Source organism: Triticum aestivum, chromosome 6B (assembly GCF_018294505.1).
Source record: "Triticum aestivum cultivar Chinese Spring chromosome 6B, IWGSC CS RefSeq v2.1, whole genome shotgun sequence".
NCBI classification, from domain to species: domain Eukaryota; kingdom Viridiplantae; phylum Streptophyta; class Magnoliopsida; order Poales; family Poaceae; genus Triticum; species Triticum aestivum.
Window position 1 is genome coordinate 661,669,402 of NC_057810.1, and position 21,136 is coordinate 661,690,537.

The window sequence follows — 21,136 nt, forward strand, 5'->3', positions numbered from 1 at the left end:
GTAATAACCTTCCAGTCCCAAAAAGCTTCTGAGTTTGGTTATGTTCTCAGGAATTGGCCAATCTGCAATATCAGCAATTTTTCATGGGTCTGTTGCTACACCTCTTTCAGATATTACATGGCCTAAGTGTGCCACTTGTTGAACTACAAAAACACACTTAGACATCTTTGCATGGAGCTGGTGCTCTCCGGGTAATTCCATTACTAATTTGATATGTTCTAGGTGTTCTTTGAGATTTTTGCTGAATATCAATATATCATCAAAGAATACTAGTACAAATTTTCTCAGATATGGTGCAAAGATGGTGTTCATTAATTCTTGGAAAGTACCAGGAGCATTTGATAGGCCAAAGGGCATTACCAAATATTCAAAATGCCCTAAAAATGTTTTGAATGCAGTTTTTGGTATATCTTGAGGAGACATTCTGATTTGATGATATCCAGACCTCAAATCCAACTTGGTGAAGTACTTAGCTCCATGTAGCTCATCCAGTAAGTCTTCTATAACTGGTATAGGAAACTTATTCTTAATTGTGAGAGCATTTAACTTCCTATAATCAGTACATAATCTCATAGACCCATCCTTTTTCTTAACAAGCAAAACTGGTGCTGCAAAAGGACTTTGACTGTGTCTTATCAGATGTGCAGCCAACAGTTTTTTTATTTGCTCTTCTGTTTCCTTCTTTTAGTGCTGAGGAACTCTATAAGGCCTGACTTGAGGTGGAGTAGCACCAGCCACTAGAGGGATAGTGTGATCCAAAGTTCTCTAAGGTGTTAGTGCTTTAGGCTCTTCAAACAGGTCTGCATATTGCAAAAGTAACTTCTGTATTTGTGGAGGAGTTTTAAAATCCTCAGGGGCATCCATAAGGATGTTCTGGATTTGGCATAGAAATACTTCATGTCCCTTTTCTAGCAGCTTGTCCACTCTTTTAGGTGGTACTTCTTTTAGGTTAGCAGCTGTTGAGAACATTGCTGTTGAGACAGTTTGTTTTCCTTCATATGTAAACCCAAATTGATGTGCAAGAATGTCAAATGAGACAGGACTAACAGCAGTGAACCAGTCATACCCCAATATCACATCATGACATGGTAGGGATAATACTCTGAAGTTGTGGGACAGTGTCAATTTTCCATTTGAAACTCACACTTGGGAATTACTGCATTAGATATTAATAGTCCTCCCCCAGCCACTGAAATGCTTCTAGGATTTACAGGCAACATGTTGCAATTGGCTTTTACTGCAAAATCCTGATTGATGAAAGAGGTAGTGCTGCCAGAGTCTAATAAAGCCACTGCTCTTTTTTCCATTTATGTGAATTATTACTGTTGGAGTGGGCACTGCCAGCTGCTGTCCCATAGCAAAAGCAGAAATGAACATGGTCTGATCTCCTTCAGAGATTGGTTCCATTTGTTCCTCAAACTGTTGCTCTTCCACATCATAAGTTGTTTGTTCTTCCATTTCTTGCTGCATTGCATGTAAAGTTGGCACTAGTTTGCACTTATGACCATGCACCCACTTATATCCACATCTCCAACACTCCCCTACCTTTCTAACTTTCTGTGTACTGTTAAGAGGAGCTTCAGCTTGTCTGACTGGAATTTGCTACTGAACAGTGGAAGTGATGTTTTGCTTAGGAGGAAAATTCCCAGAAGATTTCTGATAATAGTTGTTATAAGGCACATTATTTCTTTTGGGAATTGTTGATGCTGGGGGGTGACAAGGCTCTACATCTTTGGCCAGCCAATAAGCATCAGTTAGGGTTTGTGGCCTTAGTGGTCTGATCTGAAATTTTATGCCCTCTCTCAACCCATTTACATAGCATCTGACAAACCAGGATTCCCCTAGCTCTAGATTTTCCTCTTGCACATCAGCCATAAGATCTTCAAACCATTTTGTATATTCAGACACTATACTATTTGCTTGCTTAACTGAATTGAATTTCTCAGTTAAGTCATAAGAGCCCTGTGCAGAAAATCTCTTAGTAATTTCTGTGCAAAATTCTTTCCGTGCCACCTTTCTCTTCAACATACCTGATCTTCTTAACCACACATCTGCCTCTCCAATGATATAAAGTTGGGCCAATGAGACTTTGTATTCTTCTGGTGCTCTAGACATCTGAAAGTATTTGTTGCACTGTATGATCCAACCCGCTGGGTCTTCCCCTTCAAATCTTGGGAAATCCATTTTGGCCCTTTTGTCAGGGATTCCATGAACTGACATTGCCTGTCTTGTTCATATGTTTTTGCATAACCCTGCCACAACGTCTGTCTCTGTTCTGTTGATAGTGCTGCTGAAATGCAGGTGTGTAAGCATTGTGCCTAGCTGTTAGTGGTGTTCCCAGTGGACTTGCTTGCTCTGTTCTGCCCTGCTGATTGAATCCAGGTGGAACTGCAGGCATGTTTGTTCTGATAGGAGGTAAATTCTGTGCTTGTATATCTTCTAACTGTCTTGCTTTATCTTTTTCTGCTTCAAGTTGTTTCCTGAGTTGCTCTGTTTTGAGTGCTTGGTTCTGAAATTGCTCCCGAGACACTGTTGGTGATTTGGGCACTTGCTGTGAACTAGAAGCTGGACCAGAAGCCTCTCGCGAGACAGGAGCCTTAACCAAGGTCTGAAGCACTGCATTTATAGTAGATAGCTGCTTGCCCAAGTCCAAAACCACTTGCTCAACATTCCTCACATGTACGGAAATTTCTCCCTGCTTTGAACTGATCGAATTAACATTATCATGCAATTTCGCCATGTCTGCTTGCATTTTGAGCTTGATCTTTCTGTAAAATTCCAAAATCATCACACAGAGACAACATCTCTTGCAGATCTGACTCATCAATAGTTTTTGCACGCCCCATCGCCTTGATCTGAAGTGGAGCTTAGGAATTTTACCACTGTTACACCAGCAACCCTGACTCGCCTTCAGATCCTGCCGTTGCCTCGATCCACGCCACCAAAGTACACGGATCAGCGCTCAGGCATGGGATTTTACCGAGCAGGCAAGGTGCCTGATCAACCACTTTGGTTCGGCAGATCTGTACCCGAACGATTCGCCGCCGCCATCGCCTCCCAGCACCGCCACCAGAACTACACCCCGACACCAACGCCTCCCGAAACTCCTCCGTCGATCAGAAGGAAAAGGGTGGGAATTAGGGTGGGAATTCCACTAGGAAGAAAAATTTCGTCCACTGAAACTCCTCTCCGCCAAGGAACACATGCTCATGATACCAATTTGTCATGATCTAGTTCGCCAAGGGAAATAGAACTAGGGATTTTGAGAAGGGAAATTGGGGAAAAGTCGCCCAGATCTGATCTGTATTGTATTTGTATGAGTTTACTTGGCCATCAGGCAATACGCAAAGATTCTAGATAGATGACTGCTAGCCATAGCCCGACTGCTTTATAGGCGAGCTCTCCCGGCAAGGGGTGAAACGGAACAGTAACTGATAACGGAGTGACGTTACAATCTAATCTAACGGCTAGCGACAAACTATAACTGTGAGGCGCCATCCCAGCCATTCATTAGCCGAAGCGTTTTCCTCTTGATCTGCTACAGTTAATTGAAGATTGTCAATGCAGGTTCAGTCCTGACAGAGAGGAGGGCAGCGCCGGCGGGGAAGAGAGCGGCGCGGGCGGGGAAGACGGCGGCTCGGGGTGGGAGGGAAGAGGGCGGCGCCAGCGGGGAAGAGGGCGGCTCTGGGTGGAGCGACGGCGGCGAAGGGATGAAGGGCGGTGGCGAAGGAAGACCTCGCTCGAGGGCAGGAGTCGTCGATCGTACGTGCGGGCGATAGGTTTAGGTTTTTTTGTCGCTTGTTAGTTTTCATAGGTCTTTTTTCGTTGGTTAACCATTGTAGGTCTTTTTTAGGTCGTACATGCATGGGTGCGGGTTGGGGTCTGAGCACGAGGTTTTTTCGGTTCGTTGTGGCTAAGTCTGAGGTGGGAGGAGGTACCAAAAAAACCATGGAAGATGGGACGAAAAAAAACCTGAAAGCGAGACTATCAACTGGTTCATTAGAAGTAGAGATAAGCCAGTCGAGGACTGTACCATGTATGGCGTAGGGGCGATCACACGAAGATGTCAATACAGGCCGCCTGGTCTTGTTTGATTATTCTTCGTCAGTATCTGCAAGCCGTGGATCAGAGGACATGCATGGAACCAGTACCAGTGTATATAGGAGTAGAAACTACAAAGTTCACAATCACATTTGTGATGGCCCCACACGGCCAGCCTTACTATGCAATAAGAGATGTTTATCTTTTCTTTTTCCCTTTTCCTTTCTTTCTTTGGAATATGTTGTTTTCGTTTTCATCTTTTCCTTCCTTTTGTTACTATAATATGTTACTTTCTCTTTCCTTTGTCACAAAGCACCATGCATCTTGTCTTTAATCGAATGATTTGCCGTTAGATCTTTGACGTGCATGCATGATCACCACATCGACCATGCATGACCCGGAACATGTTCCTTGCTTCTGGGAGTCCCCTAGCCAGCTGCACAGGGGCCACTGCTTTGCACAGCAGAACAGATGTGCAGTGTCCTGTGTTCGTTCGTGGAGAAATGCCGACGGAAGATGATAGACCATCCCACGGGTCTCCACTTCTCACCGGCAACATATTTGGAATCTGGAAGCCACTTACTCCCTTCGTCCGAAAATACTTGTCATCGAAATGGATGAAAATGAATGTATCTACAACTAAAATACATCTAAATACATCCATTTCAATGACAAGTATTTCCGGACAGAGGGAGTATGTTGGAATGCCATGGCCGGTGACCACTGACCACAGAGCACGTGAGACACCGACGCAGTATGCAAAGATGTTAGTTGTCTACCTGCGATCCGGCCTTGTTCGTCGACCAGTTCGTCATGGCACACAGAGTCGAGGTGCCCACAGCAGGTCTCAATACCGAATGTTGTTATAAAATTTGCTGCAACCAGTGCTTTGCATACTGCTGCAACTCTGCAAAAGCCCAAGTTTTAGTTAGTTGAGATCCCGTGTTATACTCATGAAAATTTGTCAAATGTGTCACACGAACACTAATCACACATTAAAAACATGTGCCTTGATGTCATTACCCTCCCAGTACAACGATCTCCATTTCTGCAAACACGAAAATATAGCAATGCTAGCCATATGCCGTACAACGGTGAAAAGGTAACACACACACACATACCTGGGCCTGGGCCAGCACTTCTCCAAGTTCAGTGGAACTCCAAATAGAAACAGTATTGCATTTGCATTGTCGAGTGTTGACAGCGAGAAGAGCCGTATAGCGTCGCTAATAGCACGCTATAGCGTATTAAGAATTGCCTCGTTAAATATATCGGTGTACAATGTCTCGCTAATAGTAATGCTATAGCGCGATATAGCATGCTAATAGCATATTTTGAGGTCGCCGCTATTTTGCTGTAGCGCACTATTTTTTTCATTGACTAAAACCACAACAAGTAAATCGAAACGGAGGGAGTATATATCAAAAGCATCAACTTTATGCTTCTGTATTATCACCTCAGAACTCAGACCAGCCTATTTTTTTGGAAAAGGAGGTTAAGACCCCCGGCCTCTGCATCAATAGATGCATACGGCCATCTTTATTTATTATTCAACATAGGTCTAATAAGAACATACATGAAGCCACCTGAAGCCACCAACCACACCTACAAAACTCGATAATGTGAAGTGCTCTCACCCAGACCAACCTAATGCATTTCGATCTCCTGTGCTGGTGTAGCTGCATGGTCGGACTGGCGAGTATTAGATGTGCCAGATGAGCTCCCTATCTTGGCTTTGCAGAGAGGGCAAAGTGCATTGATCTTGAGCCATTTATCGATGTGTTCTTTGTGGAAAGAGCTTGTGCAGGGAAGTTCACGAAGCTCATCGTTGTGTGCGTACTCAGCGAGGCAGATGCAGCAAACCTGCAAGCACAAGGAGAAGCAAGTCGGTAACAGTGTGCAACATTGTAAAATTTGTTTTGCTGCAAGAAGCAAAAGACAGAACATAAAAAGGAACATGGCAACATACAACATCTTCAGCAGAAAGCAATCGCTCCTTGTCAGTCTGTGCAGCCACTACGCCTCCTTCTTGGCCTTCGGCTTCATTGCCTGAACCATGACGTCACTTCTTGTTGGTTTTGAGTTTATAAGTCTGACAAAGTCTCTAAACCACTGTTTGAAAGAATTGGTATACTCTCGATTAATCTTTTCCATTTGTACGACCAGATTGTTGCTTTTTATGTGGTTCAATTTGTTTATAGACAGAAAAACACAAAATATATGTGGATCCATATATTTTATGTGGTTCAGATTGTTTATAGACAGAAAAACACGTAACAGAACAATAGTCACATCTCACATCCATATATGTGGATCCCATTACTTGAAAAAAGCTAACTTTATTTTTTCTACATTCAAACGCTCCACCATTGAGCTATGGACCCCATGATGCTAATAGTAACATTTTAATCACTAATCATAATTAAAGTCCACTTGCTAATTGTTGATCGACCAAAGTAGATAATAATTCGATAATGCACATGACCATTCTTAACAATTAAGACCACTTCCTAACTGTCGACCAGCCAAATTAAAATCATAATGCACTTATGCACGCGAACATCTTAATTAACAAGAGAATGTACAGTTTCCCTATAAAGACAAGAGAATGTATAACCAGGTTACCATAGATGCAGGACTACTGTGTACTTTTAGTAAGCAACAAGTACGTGACAGGAACAAGACGGTCTGCGCGAACTACTTTTGAGCACCCCCAAAAAGAAGAAACAATAGGTTTAGGTTGCCGTTAAGTTGAGTTTTTGTACATGTAGGAGGCATGCAGTTGGCCTTGTGTGTTGGGGGAGAGAGGAGGCTGGTGTTGAGGGTTGAAGGACCACGTCAACAGGGATTGGGGGAGAAAATGGTCCATCCTAATTTAGTTCCTCAAGATTGATGAATTGATATTCATAATTTTGTTCCACCTTCAGGCTTCAAATTTATTTAAAAATCAACTCCACCATTTTCACATATTGTTTCTATGGTTCTAAGATAATCGTCAAAACAAGAACTACTCAAATAGTTCATTATACATGCATGAAGGCACAAGAGGCATCACAATTCACAATCTCCGAAAGATATAGCTAACACAAATTGTTCATCAACCTTTACATATGTGTCATGATTTACATTGTTTTCATGGAATATGAAATACTATACAAGGCATAAGTTTGTAAATAATTTAGATGACATACAATCTATACTTAATTAAAGTGGATGTGTGGAATTATTTGATATTTGTGTGCATAGTAGGATATGTGGCATAGGACACTCTCTCTATGCAGTGGGGCTAAGAAGGCTCCATCGCAAGGCCACCCACGCCTCTCTTGTCTGTAATATCCTTTTAAATTCTAAAATATCCGTTCTCGCCCCATATGTTGTTCCCCATGAATTCTTCAAAAACCAATACTTTGTGCCATCGCTAGTCTTGCCATAACCAATAGCTGCAATACCACGATCTAGATCAGTGCCACATGAGCCAGTCATTACTCCACCTTTGTAAAACTGGAACATCATATCTCCTCCATCTACAGCTACCGAGATAGGTTGACTTGCGATGGCTTGCATGAGGGCTCCCTCGTTGTCGGCTGGAACATCCTCATAGCTTTTGATGGTTGCAACACCATTGGTTCCACCCTTGCACTTGTCTTCTATAGCGGTATATGGGTAGTGTGATTCGGTGGTGAGACCGCCATTCTTGATAATGAATTTAAAGGCATCGTCCATGAGCCCTCCTTCACAACCTTGGTCTTCACCATGGACATCACACACTATTAGGGAAAAGCCTAGCAGTAGCATGGGTTTTTGGCCTATCAGTAGCGCGGGTAACCGCGCTACTGATACGGAGCTACAGCTAAAGGTTAGCAGTAGCGCTTGTTGGCATGCGCTACTGCTATATCTACTTAGTAGTAGCGCGTGTTGCAACAGCCGCTACTGGTAATTACTAGTAGCACTTCTCACTGCCCGCGCTACTACTATTTCGTATTCTATTTCTTTTTAATTTTAGGTCGTATTCATACACCTTTATACAAGTTTTCATATAGTAGCAATTTAGAGATTGTTTTTACATTATAATGAGTTATTAAATCACTAGGTGAAAGAACTGCAGATTAGTTTCAAATGGATGGATCCTAAGTGACCAAGTCATGGATTATCACGATAATCCATGACTTGATCACTTAGGATCCATCCATTTAAAATTAATCCATGGTTCTTTCACCCAATGATATAATAATGTACTCATCATCATCATCATGATCATCATCATCATCATCATCATCATCATCATCATCATCATATTAATATAAAAACTCTTGCATCATATCATCACCAACAACACTAGCTAATAATCATCATAGTTATTACCACCAACACTATTTAATCATCATGGTCATAGCTAATCACCACCAACACTAGCTAATAATAATCATCATAGTCATCACCACCAACACTCATTCTAGCTAGCTAATCACTCCTACTGCTCTCTTGTCACGCCCAAGATGCGACCCTATCCTAAAGGAATTCGAAGGTCCCACCAAGGATAGAAGCGCATCTTGAAGACGCTTTTGCAAGGTGGATATCATTACATCAAACCATTACATAGTAGTTAGGGATACATACAAGAGGCAAACAAAGCCACATGAATACAACAACACAATACATAAGAGCATCATCCGGCTATGGATGAAACACAAACAGAAACTTAAACGACATCCACCCTGCTAGCCCAGGCTGCCGACCTAGAACCTATCCCCTGATCAAAGAAGGAGCAGAAGAAGAACTCCAAAACAAGCAAACATCACTCTCGCGTCATGATCCTCGCAAAACCTGTACCTGCAATTGTTGTTGTAGTAATCTGTGAGCCACGAGGACTCAGCAATCCCATTACCATGGGTATCAAGACTAGCAAAGCTTAGTGGGAAAGGAAGGGGTAAAGTGGTGAGGTTGCAGCAGCGACTAAGCATATATGGTGGCTAACATACGCAAATAAGAGCGAGAAGAGAGTAAAAGGAACGGTCATGAAGCTAGCAATGATCAAGAGGTGATCCTGAACTCCTACTTACGTCAAACATAACCCAAAACCGTGTTCACTTCCCGGACTCCGCCGAAAAGAGACCATCACGACTACACACGCGGTTGATGCATTTTAATTCGGATCTGATGTCAAGTTATCTACAACCAGACATTAACAAATTCCCATCTGCCGCATAACCGCGGGCACGACTTTCGAAAGTTTATACCCTGCAGGGGTGTCACAACTTAGACCATGATAAGCTCTCGCGATCAACGAAGGATATTCCTTCTCCCAGGAAGACCCGATCAGACTCGGAATCCCGGTTACAAGACATTTCGACAATGGTAAAACAAGACCAGCAAAGCCGCCCGGATGTGCCGACAAATCCTGATAGCAGCTGCACATATCTCATTCTCGGGGCACACCGGATTGTCCAAACATCTGGTAGGACAGCCCAGAGTTGCCCCTGGTGACCACCGGCGGCTGACAGGTTGGATCAACACTCACGACGAGCACCGGCCCGAGGGAAAAAAATAAGATGACCCTCGGGCTCCGGAAACCCAAGGGAAAAAGGCTTAGGTAGGCAAATGGTAAAACCAAGGTTGGGCCTTGATGGAGGTGTTTTATTCAAAGCGAACTGTCAAGGGGTCCCATAAATCACCCAACCGCGTTAGGGACGCAAAATCAGGGAACATAACACCGGTATGACGGAAACTAGGGCGCCAAGTGTGGAACAAAACACCAGGCATAAGGCCGAGCCTTCCACCCTTTACCAAGTATATAGATGCATTAATTAAATAAGATATTGTGATATCCCAACATAATTCTGTCCATCATGGAGCAATCTTTAACTTCACCTGCAACTAACAACGCTATAAGAGGGGCTGAGCAAAGTGGTAATATAGCCAAACAACGGTTTGCTAGGAAGGGTGAAAAAGGTTAGAGGCTGACATGGCAATTTTGGAGGCTTGATCAACAAGAGATAGGTAGCGCGGCAAAGCGATAGAACGAAGCAACTAGCATAGCAATGATAGTAGTGAGATCCAAGGTAACGGTCATCTTGCTTGAAATCCCGCAAGGAAGAAGAACGAGTCCATGAAGAAGATGAATCCATGAAGGCGAACCAAGCGTAGACAAATGAATCCTCACGATTGCAACAAAACAGGAACTAACAAGAAGGAGCACATCCGGAAAGAAGCAAACAACAAGGTAAACACACGACACATAGACCAGGCATGACGCACAACCAAGTATGATGCATGACAAAGGCTACATGAAGCTACTCATGGCAAGAGATGATGCAAACAAGAGCAACACATCAAGGCAAGTTTAAATGAGGCCGGGAACAACATATAACAAATCTAGTAAGTCCTCATATGCAAATTTCGAAATTGGTCCAGATCTGAATAAACCTTATGTTTAAGTTGTTAAATAGCAAGTTAAGATGCACCAAGATGATCTACACGAAATTCTAGTCAAGTTACATATAAAGTTCATTAGATTTGGAGCTACGGCCTAGAAGACATGAGCAAAACAAGTTAAACATGGCATTGATGCAAAATGCATACAAACATCAAGCAAACACCTCAAAACAAAGATGCAACATGATAATATGAAACTACATGCAAAATCAAGCAAGTTTCATATAGAGCACACTCAAAACGGAGCAACGGTTCAACACACACACATGAAACAAGTTTTAAGGACAAGCTATCCAAAACAGCAACTAGGCATCTTGCAAACACCTAAACAACATGCTAAAGCATCTCAACATGAAAAAGAAATACATGGACACACTGTTCAAGAAATCGGCAATTAAATCAGTTAACGGGCCAGTTAATCGCTACTCCCTAGGTGGCCGACTCGAATAGTGCCTATTCGTGGTGTTAACTGCCCAAGCCGATTAACTGGTCTGCCAGGCCGAGTAATCGGTTGTCAGACCGGTTAGTCGCCATGACCAGTTAACTGTTGGAAGCAAAAGCCCAATATTTTGGCCCGCTCGGCCCCCTCCGGCTCCTAAATTAGCTAGGCTTTGGCTCCTGCCGCCCCTCCCACTCCTTTTCCCATCCAGCCCTGGTCTGGCTGGCGGCTAGCAGGTCCTCGCCGGCGCCCGGACGAGTAGCTCTGCCACTGCATGCTGCAGTAGCCCCGCCGCTAGCCTATCTGCTCCTCCTTCCCATCCATCGGCTGGACTCCTTCACCCGTGGGCTCCTCCCAATCTCTCGTCCCAGCAGCTGGTTGCCATCTGCTCCCGACTGCCTGCTCCCGTCGCTGCCGACCTGCTCCTCCATGGCTTCACCGGTGAGCAAGGTAACATCTTCTTCCCCTCTCAGCCTCTGTAGCCGTTGTGATCTGGTACATCTTTGATTCAATTTCCAATTTCATACAGCCATACATTCAAATGTGTGAGTGTGATCAGTGATCAATATGTATGACAGTATGAGTCGTGATGATCTATTTGGGGAGTAGTTGTAATGTAAGTATGTAACTACTTAAGATTAGTAGATGGATGGGTTGTTCCAACTAAATTCTTCGGACATTCACAGATTCACTCCAATTACAGTAATTTAGTAGACGGATGGATGGCTTGATGTATGCCTGTCTATTATAGTAATAATTAATGTATTGGTTAAAATGTTAATGCAGAAGCACTCCAATTATAGCAATGCACTAATAATCCATGGATATTCTGCTTAGGGTATATTAAATATTAATTGTGGGATGATCTATACATTAAAAACTCGTTGTTTAGCAAGTTAGGTGTAGGTTATATTAATTTTGGGCGGATCTGTACGTGCAATAGTTGTCTAGCTGGGATTTCTTATGCGACTGTAACATACTCAAAAGTCCTAACAAATCTGATTTTCTATGGTATGATCTGTAGACTGTAGATTAATTATTTAATACTACAGATCGCTCATTGATACTTATTATGTTTGCTCATTCAATATATTTGTAGGGGTCTACGGTTGCCTCTACCGGTGCAAGTTCTCATACTCTCAAAAGAAATTCAGATGACATGGGGTGGGAGTTTGCAACCTTGATCAATCCTTTAGATCTACAACGAGTGAAGTGCAAGTTGTGTGGAAAGGAGATGGGTGGAGGCGTCAATAGGATGAAGCAACATATTGGGCAGGTAAAGGGAAGAGTGACAAGTTGCAATGTAGCCACACCAGATCAGCAGAAAAGGTGTAAGGATTCTTATGAGGCACCATAAAAGAAGAAGAAGCTGAAAGAAAAACATGATGAAGAAGTACGTGCTGAGGTTGTCATTCAAGTTGATGATGACAATAACGAGGAAGAGCTTCATGCAATTGGAGAAGGTGAAGCTCGCAAGTCAGGGCCTATTGATAAATATGTGATGCCAATTGATCCTTCCATCCCATTGAAGAAGTTCCAGCAGAACATAAATGATGCAATTGACAAGGAGAAAGCTTACATGGTAGGGCAATATTTGGCTAGATGGATGTACAAGAAAAATATTCCTTTCAATGCTGTCAATGATGATGACTTCAAGCAGTTTTGTGAAGCCCTTGGTCGATTTGGTCCTAAATGGAAGCCACCTTCCCAATATATGCTCCGAGAGAAGATGTTGCTGCAAGAGGTGGAAAGAACAAAGGATTTGATGAAGCCACATGAGCTTGAGAGGGTGGAAACCGGGTGCTCTATCATGACCGATGCTTGGACCGACAAGAAAAGAAGAAGTATAATGAATTTGTGTGTGCATTGCAAGTTAGGGACCACCTTTCTTGAATCAAAGGAGGCGTCGGCTGATGCACACACAAGTCTATACATCTTCAATTATGTAGTTGAGTGCATTGAGAAAATTGGTATGATTCTTGAAGTCTCAAGTTTACTTTCATTCATTGATTTTCATAATGTTGTAGGTCCTGATTTTGAGATTTTCCATCTTGTAGGTGCTGAAAATGTTGTGCAAGTGGTCACAGACAATGCTTCCAACAACATGGGAGCAAAGGAGATGCTGAAAGGAAAATGGCCAAAAATCTTTTGGAGCTCATGTGCAACTCACACCCTCAATTTGATGGTAGAAGCAATTAGGAAGCTAAAGCAATTTGGCCCTACAATCATCAAAGCTAAGCAAATGACAATTTTTCTTTATGCACATCATAAAACATTGTCCTTGATGAGGTTTTTCACGAAAAAAAGAGACATTGTTAGACCGGGGGTGACACGATTTGCTTCGGCATTTCTTACGTTGCAAAGTTTGGTTTCTAAAAAGAAAGAACTAAGGGCAATGGTTTATAGTGATGAATGGGAAGCATGCAAGCACACAAAAACGGTGAAAGGAAAGGCGGCCAATGCCACAATAATGAGTAGGGGCTTTTGGAAAAATGTATCACTTTGCATCAAGGTATGTTTATGGGGGCTGTTTGCATCTAGTCATATGTTGGGGTGTTCGCATCTATGTATTTCTACATTGGGGCTGTTTGCATCTTGTCAAGTAGTCATAGTTGTAGTTGTAACTTGTGCATTTCTAATGGTGGGGCTGTTTGCACGTGCTTATATGACTCATTTGATCATTTTTATGTGACCTTGCAAGGTTTTTGAGCCATTGGTGAAGGTGCTTCGGTTGGCTGATGGGGATGGTCCATCTATGGCTTCTATGTATGGAGAACTAATAAGTGCAAAACACTACAAGAAATATGTCAACTAGTGACCACCAGTATTGGTCACTGAAAGGTCATAGTTTTCAATTTATGACCTTTTTGTGACCAAAAACATAAGGTCAAAAGCTGGGGGTCGTTAACTGACTATAGCGACCTTTCTTCTGAAATAGTCGTAGACGTTTATGACCAAAAAAAAGGTCGTAGATTTTACGACCAATTATTTTGGTCACTAGCAATCCGACCACACCACGTCAGATCCACCGTGGCAAGCTGACGTGGCAGAATTACGACCAAATGAAAAGGTCGTAAAATAGAATCAGCCCGGTCCATTTCAGCCGTCTACATGGGCCACTAGTTGACATATTTCTTGTAGTGAAAAGGGAAATCAAGGTTGCTGTTGAAAATTCAGAAAAAGACTATTTGGTGATCACTAATGCCATGAATACCAAGATGAGTGGGAGGCTGGATTCTCCATTGCACATGGCAGCATAAATCTTGAATCCCAAATATAGTTATGCTGACCCGAGCATCTTTACGGATGTGGTGGTAGTGGCTGCGCTTATGGAAGTCATGGAGACATTTTATTATGATGATGACATCAAGCAAAATAAGGTGTTCAACATTGACTTCACCAAGTTTAAAAAGAAAGAGGGTATGTTTGGGAAGGTGGCTGCATTGAAAGCAATGGAGAATAACAATTTCGGTGCCGGTAAGCATGTTCTCAAAGCAAAAAAACTTATTATAACATTTCTGAAATTATGGGCTGATTGCATGTTATTTAACTTGTCTCAAATTGTAGCTGATTGGTGGTCAACTTATGGATTACAAACTCCTACATTGCAACACATGGCCATAAGGATACTCAACTTGACCACAAGTTCATCCGGATGCGAAAGAAATTGGAGCACTTTTGAAATGGTAACTCTTAGACTTCTAACAATTAGTCAAATCTGGATATTCTTCTCACAATTTGTCAAATCTGAATATTCTTCTCACAATTTATTTCATGAGGCTTCCATTTTCATTTTGTAGGTTGATGCAAAGAGGAGAAATAAACTAGATGTGGCCCGTAGGGACAATCTAGTTTATATCCAATTCAATGGAAGGATGATTGATAAAAGAAAGAAGTTATCCTCTTCTAGTGATGTTCTTCTTGGTGAAGATGCGTCACGAGCACAAGATTGGATATGTGAAGAGGCATACATTGATGATAAGTTTGATCCCACTACGGGGGTGCCATACAACATCATTGATGAAGCAGTGGGAGAAAGCGAACCTACAGAGCTTCGTAGGAGTGCACGAGTTAGAGAACTCCATGAAGTTGAAGAATATGTTGAGGATGATGATGATGAATCTGATCATGCGGTAGATATGGAGGATGATGATATTGATTACGAGTCCGATGATGATGGGGTGATGGCAACCAAAGATGATGATGAGGAGGAGGAGCCCCCGCAGCCTTGAGCCATTCCTCGCAAACTTATTTTGCTTGCTATTTGTGTGCCCGAACCTTATGTTCTTAATCCTTATTACCTTGATACCTATTTCTATGTGTGTGGCCGAACCTTGTTAGCATGTTACTTATTTGGCTATTTCTATCTATATAGCTGAACTTATCTGGACCTTGTTACCTATTCGTCTTGTGAACCTTATTATGAATTATATTCGGTATTTCCTATTTGTGTGGCTGCTATTTATCTTTGCATGCGGATGCATATTGTGTGGCTGCCATTTATATAATACATGTTGGATTGCATACTGTACTGTGTGGTTGCATATTAATCTTGATATGTTGGATGCATATTATTTGTTATTTCCTATATCCGGGTTAACAATTTTACCTCTTGTGATCTTGTTTATGATTTTTATTTTTCATATACCTCTAGTACCATATTTTGCTATATCATATAGCTAGCCTAGGAGCATGGGAGTGTGGTACAATACATAAATTTTTTTGAATATACATTGCTAAATTCCTATTTAATCTACCAATTAATGTTCGACCGATTAATCCAGTTAATAGGCCGATTCACCGATTAATCCTTACTCCCAAGCCGATCGAGCAGTTACCAGTTACCGAGTTCCTCAACAGTGCATGGACATGATGTACAGGTAAAGCATGACAAAACATGAACACTGAGCTATCTCCAGAAATCACTAGAACATGCTCAAAAACACATGGCAAGATTGCAAATAATAACAGTTTTCAGGCTTAGCAGAAATAACATCAGGTTGCAATGTTCAGAGCTATCAAAAAACATGTTACAGGAACTTATCATGGCAAACAAAGGCATGGCATGCTAGTACTAAAGACAAAGAACAAATATCCCTTACTGAACTAATTATAAAGATCAACAGAAAACATGGTAGCATCCGTGCAAACATGGCAAATGATATGACACATTCACACATGTCAGGAATAACGATAAGTAGGCATGTTGGTGAGCTTGTACCACTCACCACAGACCAATACATGGCATAACAAGGTGACCAACAGTAAGAATACATGTTTATGAAGCTAAGCATGGCAAGAGCAAGTTCATAGGATGCACACACAAAATGCAACGAAAAAGACAAATCAGCAAGTTCTGTTAACAGACAGCAGTTAACATCACATAGCACTCTTGCAACAATGATTAGGGCATCAAGATGATCTCAAACAAGCATGGCACAATGGAATGAAATGTAGAGCATCTCATGACGAACATTTTGACATATTGCGCATGAAACAGAGCTACGGATGCAGAGTTATGATGCAATGAACAAAGGCATAAAATGTAGAAAATTAAGGACTTGGGGAAAAACGGGGCAACCTTGCAGATCTAGGGTTTCCGGGCGCGGATCCCGAGGCTCATCGGAGAACTCGCCGGAGTTGACGGGGAAGACGCCGGAGGTAGCCGCCAGCGAGGGGAGCGCCTGATCCGAGGCGAGGAGGTCGCCGGCGAGGTCCTGGGACGCCGGGGCGGCGACGGAGGGTCTCCGGGCGGTCGCGCTCGGAGCATCCCGAGCGATGGAGAGCGGCGCCGATGAGAGGAGCTGGGCGGCTAGAGCGGCGGAGGTTGGCCGGCGGCGAGCGACAGGAAGGAGCTTCGTCGGGAGGAGCGGCGCGCCGGCGGAGGCGGCGGTCGGCGGCGGGGAGCTCAGGCAACGACACGGGCGAGGCGGACGGCGAGGAGGCGGAGAGGCAAGGCGGCGGCCGGCGGCGGAGGCGCAGGGCGAGGTGGACGGGCCAGGCGGCGGCGGCACATGGGCTTGCGCGGGCCGGATCTAGGCCCCGCAGGCCGCGCGGTGGTGGGAGGCGGTGGAGGCCACGTGGCGTGCTGGGATTCGTTGGGCGGCGGAGGTGGACGTGTCCGGCCGTCGCGGACGCGTCCAGTGGCGGCGGAGGGCGTTTTTTTAGGGTTAGGGTGGATTTGATCCGTGAATTTCGGGGCAGGGGACCTATTTATAGATAGAGGGAGCTAGGAGAGTCCAAATGAGGAGCGGTTTCGCCCACACGATCGTGATCGAAAGACCGAGAGCATGGAGGGGGTTTGGATGGGTTATGTGCTGTGGTGAAGAGGGACTGGGCTGCAAAGAGAAGGGGGTTTACAGTTACCTGGTTAACCGTTGGGGCGTCAAACGACCTCCAAATGAAACGAAATTTGACGGACGGTCTACCGGTGCTATACCAAGGCCACTCGGCAAACCTCGGTCCATTCCGAGAATGTTTTTCTCCCGCTCACGAAACAAGGTCTGAGAGGGGCGACGGGCGCGCGCGAGAGGTCTGGACTCCGAACGGACAACGGAGAGAATTGGCGGAACCCAAACGGATGCAAGTTTTGAAGAACATGTAGATGATGACATGGAAAAATGCAACACGCAAGCAAATGACATGACAACGACGGCGAATAACTGGCAGACACCTGGCGCATCGAATCTAGGGCGTTATAACACTCCTCCACTAACAAGAGATCTCGTCCCGAGATCTTAGGACCGAGACGGGGGGAATGAGGATGAGGTGAAACAAGAACTCAAGAGAAGAAGCAAAGAATCGAGAGCACTCGAGAAGAAGAGAGGAACGACGAGAATGACGAGAATGAAAAGCTCAAGAAACAAGATAGATTCTGAAACCACTCCGGTTAGAACAAGATAGAAAAGGAATAAGAATGATAGAATTTCGGCAGCACCCCGGCTGAAGATGGAAGGAATAGAACATGAACTCCACAAGATGGGATGGCCCTTGATGAGATTAACAATGCAATGCCTCCGGAAGAATTGAAAGAATGGAATGAAAAGAACTTAGAAGGAAGGATTGAGCGGAGTTGTTGAGAAAATCAACAACAAAAGAATAAGCTTGTTGTGGACTTATAAAAAACAACTCAAAACTTGAGGTGAAATTATTCCACAACCAATGTCTGAACATGTGAGAAGAAAGAAGAAATGCAAAACTCCATTTCAAATAATACGGAGAATTAATTGCACCTCGAGAAGCAAGAAGAAGGATACTTGAGCTCCTTCGATTAGAATCTTGATGAACTCTTTGGAGAATGAACTAAATCATGAAGAACCACCCTGAAGAACTCCGGTAACAAAAAAAGGATGATGAGATAGAATGAAGGAAGAAAGAATAAGATTAAGCCTTGCGGTGATTTAGATGGAGGTTCCAATGAAATGACTGAGGAAATTTGAAATCCGGAAAAGAAAAGATGAAAACACTTGGAACTAGAATTTATTCATCAATAACAAACTCCGAAGGAAGGGATTAATCACCTTAAGTAAATAAGAATAAGATTTATTGTATGCTTATCTTTCATCAAATTAAATTGATGACAACCGGATTTGGCATGCAACTTATTCTTCTTGAAAAGGATTGAGAAATGACATATCTCAAACTTGAGAAGGTCTTCATGAACCACCGGTAGGATTGGAAAAAAACCCTGAATGAATTAATATGATAATCAAAGAAAAAGAATCTTGAACGAACCACCGTGAAAATGAAAACGAACGAAGAGAAGAGAACGAATCGCCGGAAAGAATTAGAGCAAGCATGAAGATACTTGAGGGAATTTGGAAACAAGAGAACGAAGAGATCGCGAACTGATTGAAGACTACTTGAAGGAATCACCGGAAGAATATGGAGACAAACAAAGTGGCAAGAATTTAGAGAATGAAGCTGAAAACTGAGAATGAAGAAATCTTCAGAAATGATGACCTCCGGATGGTCGAGAGAGAAAGCAACTCCCGAAATGCATCGAATGATTGAAAAGAATTTTCACGATTGAAACAATTTCATAGGATGACATCGAGCTAGCACCGCGAATCTCCGGGAGAACGAACAAGATTTAGAGGAAAAACTCTTCTTCAGTCTTTAAATTACGAAGGAAAACACCACGAAAATTACTGAGATACTCCGGGAGAATGGAAAGCAAGGAGGTTGAGCCAACAATGAAATGATTTGAAATCGAGCTTGGAAAAGCATCTGACTGATGAAATTCATTCTTATGCCAAACTCTGAAAAGAATTTGAAATAGCTCCAGAATAATTAGAAGAGTTAGGTAAGATCCTAGGAAAAGACCTGTGGGTTAGGGCCCACTGAAGAGAAAAAACACCATTGGAAAGGGATGATGAACATATAGATGATGCACCGGAACGATTGACATATTTGAATGAGGTGACAACCTCGAATTAATCGGAACACCGACAAATCTCCTGAGATGTCTTGAACACTCCGGAAGGTTAAACTGGCGAGAGGCGAACGAGCGGGGAAAACACTTGATCCAAGGAAAAGAATTTGATCAACCGAAAACTTGAATTGAGTCCACCGGAAAAGATATGAAGAATGTCAAACAAAACGAGAATTCACCAGTTGAAACAATTGAGGGAAGACTGAAGAGGCTCTGCACAAATGAAATAGCTTCTCGAATAGAGGCTCAGACTCTGGGAAGAAAAGGGGTGGGAGGGCGGGAAAAACACAGGCAACTGGAACAACGAATAATTGAATAGAGAAGCGCCGGTTGAAATGATTGAGGGGAGAATGCAAAAATTTCACACGAGTAGGATGGATACTTGATTACAGACTCCGGTTCCGAGAAGAAGAAGGGTGGACAGGTGGGAAAGAAAACAACTGAGGATTGAACTTGCCAAAACGGAGAGGGTCGAATCACCTTGACAAGAAATGCATGAGATAAAAAGAGCTGAGAACCAATTACCGGAAAACCAACTGCGTGATCCTAAAGAAAAAATTGAAGGGGAAGAGAAGTAATTAAAAACACCTACGTCAAGATTCCTCACCAGAGTGACGAAGGGGCTGAGGAGTAAAAAGAATTCCTACTCTCCGATATATATAATCCTAAGACTCAAAACAGTTTTCTTCTAGACTCAACAACGGCCAACAATCAAGGGGGCTCCTATGGTTGGTCAGGGCTCTGATACCAACTTGTCACGCCCAAGATGCGACCCTATCCTAAAGGAACTCGAAGGTCCCACCAAGGATAGAAGCACATCTTGAAGACGCTTTTGCAAGGTGGATATCATTACATCAAACCATTACATAGTAGTTGGGGATACATACAAGAGGCAAACCATGCCACATGAATACAACAACACAATACATAAGAGCATCATCCGACTAGAGATGAAACACAAACAGAAACTTAAACGACATCCACCCTGCTAGCCCAGGCTGCCGACCTGGAACCTATCCCCTGATCGAAGAAGGAGTAGAAGAAGAACTCCAAAACAAGCAAACATCGCTGTCGCGTCATGATCATCCCAAAACCTGTACCTGCAACTGTTGTTGTAGTAATATGTGAGCCACGAGGACTCAGCAATCCCATTACCATGGGTATCAAGACTAGCAAAGCTTAGTGGGAAAGGAAGGGGTAAAGTGGTGAGGTTGCAGCAGCGACTAAGCATATATGGTGGCTAACATACGCAAATAAGAGCGAGAAGAGAGCAAATGGAACGGTCGTGAAGCTAGCAATGATCAAGAGGTGATCCTGAACTCCTACTTACGTCAAACATAACCCAAAACCGTGTTCACTTCCTGGACTCCGCCGAAAAGAGACCATCACGGCCACACACACGGTTGATGCGTTTTAATTTGGATCTGATGTCAAGTTATCTACAACCGGACATTAACAAATTCCCATCTGCCGCATAACCGCGGGCATGACTTTCGAAAGTTTATACCCTGCAGGGGTGTCACAACTTAGCCCATGATAAGCTCTCGCGATCAACGAAGGATATTCCTTCTCCCAGGAAGACCCGATCAAACTCGGAGTCCCGGTTACAAGACATTTCGACAATGGTAAAACAAGACCAGCCAAGCCGCCCGGATGTGCCGACAAATCCTGATAGGAGCTGCGCATATCTCGTTCTCAGGGCACACCGGATTGTCCAAACTTTCGGTAGGCCAGCCCAGAGTTTCCCCTGGTGACCATCGGCGGCTGACAGGTTGGACCAACACTCACGA

The 21,136-nt window shown here is 43.3% G+C and overlaps 1 protein-coding gene and 1 pseudogene across 1 annotated transcript; one reads left to right on the forward strand and one right to left on the reverse strand.

Annotated features, from left to right (window-relative positions):
• Window positions 1-7,327: 7,327 nt before the first annotated feature.
• The window catches only part of LOC123139548 (senescence-specific cysteine protease SAG39-like), a 24,285-nt pseudogene continuing 10,476 nt past the window's right edge, over window positions 7,328-21,136 (reverse strand).
• Window positions 14,527-15,144, forward strand: LOC123134760 (pheromone-processing carboxypeptidase KEX1-like). The gene is made up of 2 exons (XM_044553940.1): window positions 14,527-14,598; window positions 14,713-15,144. Exons 1-2 carry the CDS (start codon window positions 14,527-14,529, stop codon window positions 15,142-15,144), a joined length of 504 nt encoding a protein of 167 aa, XP_044409875.1.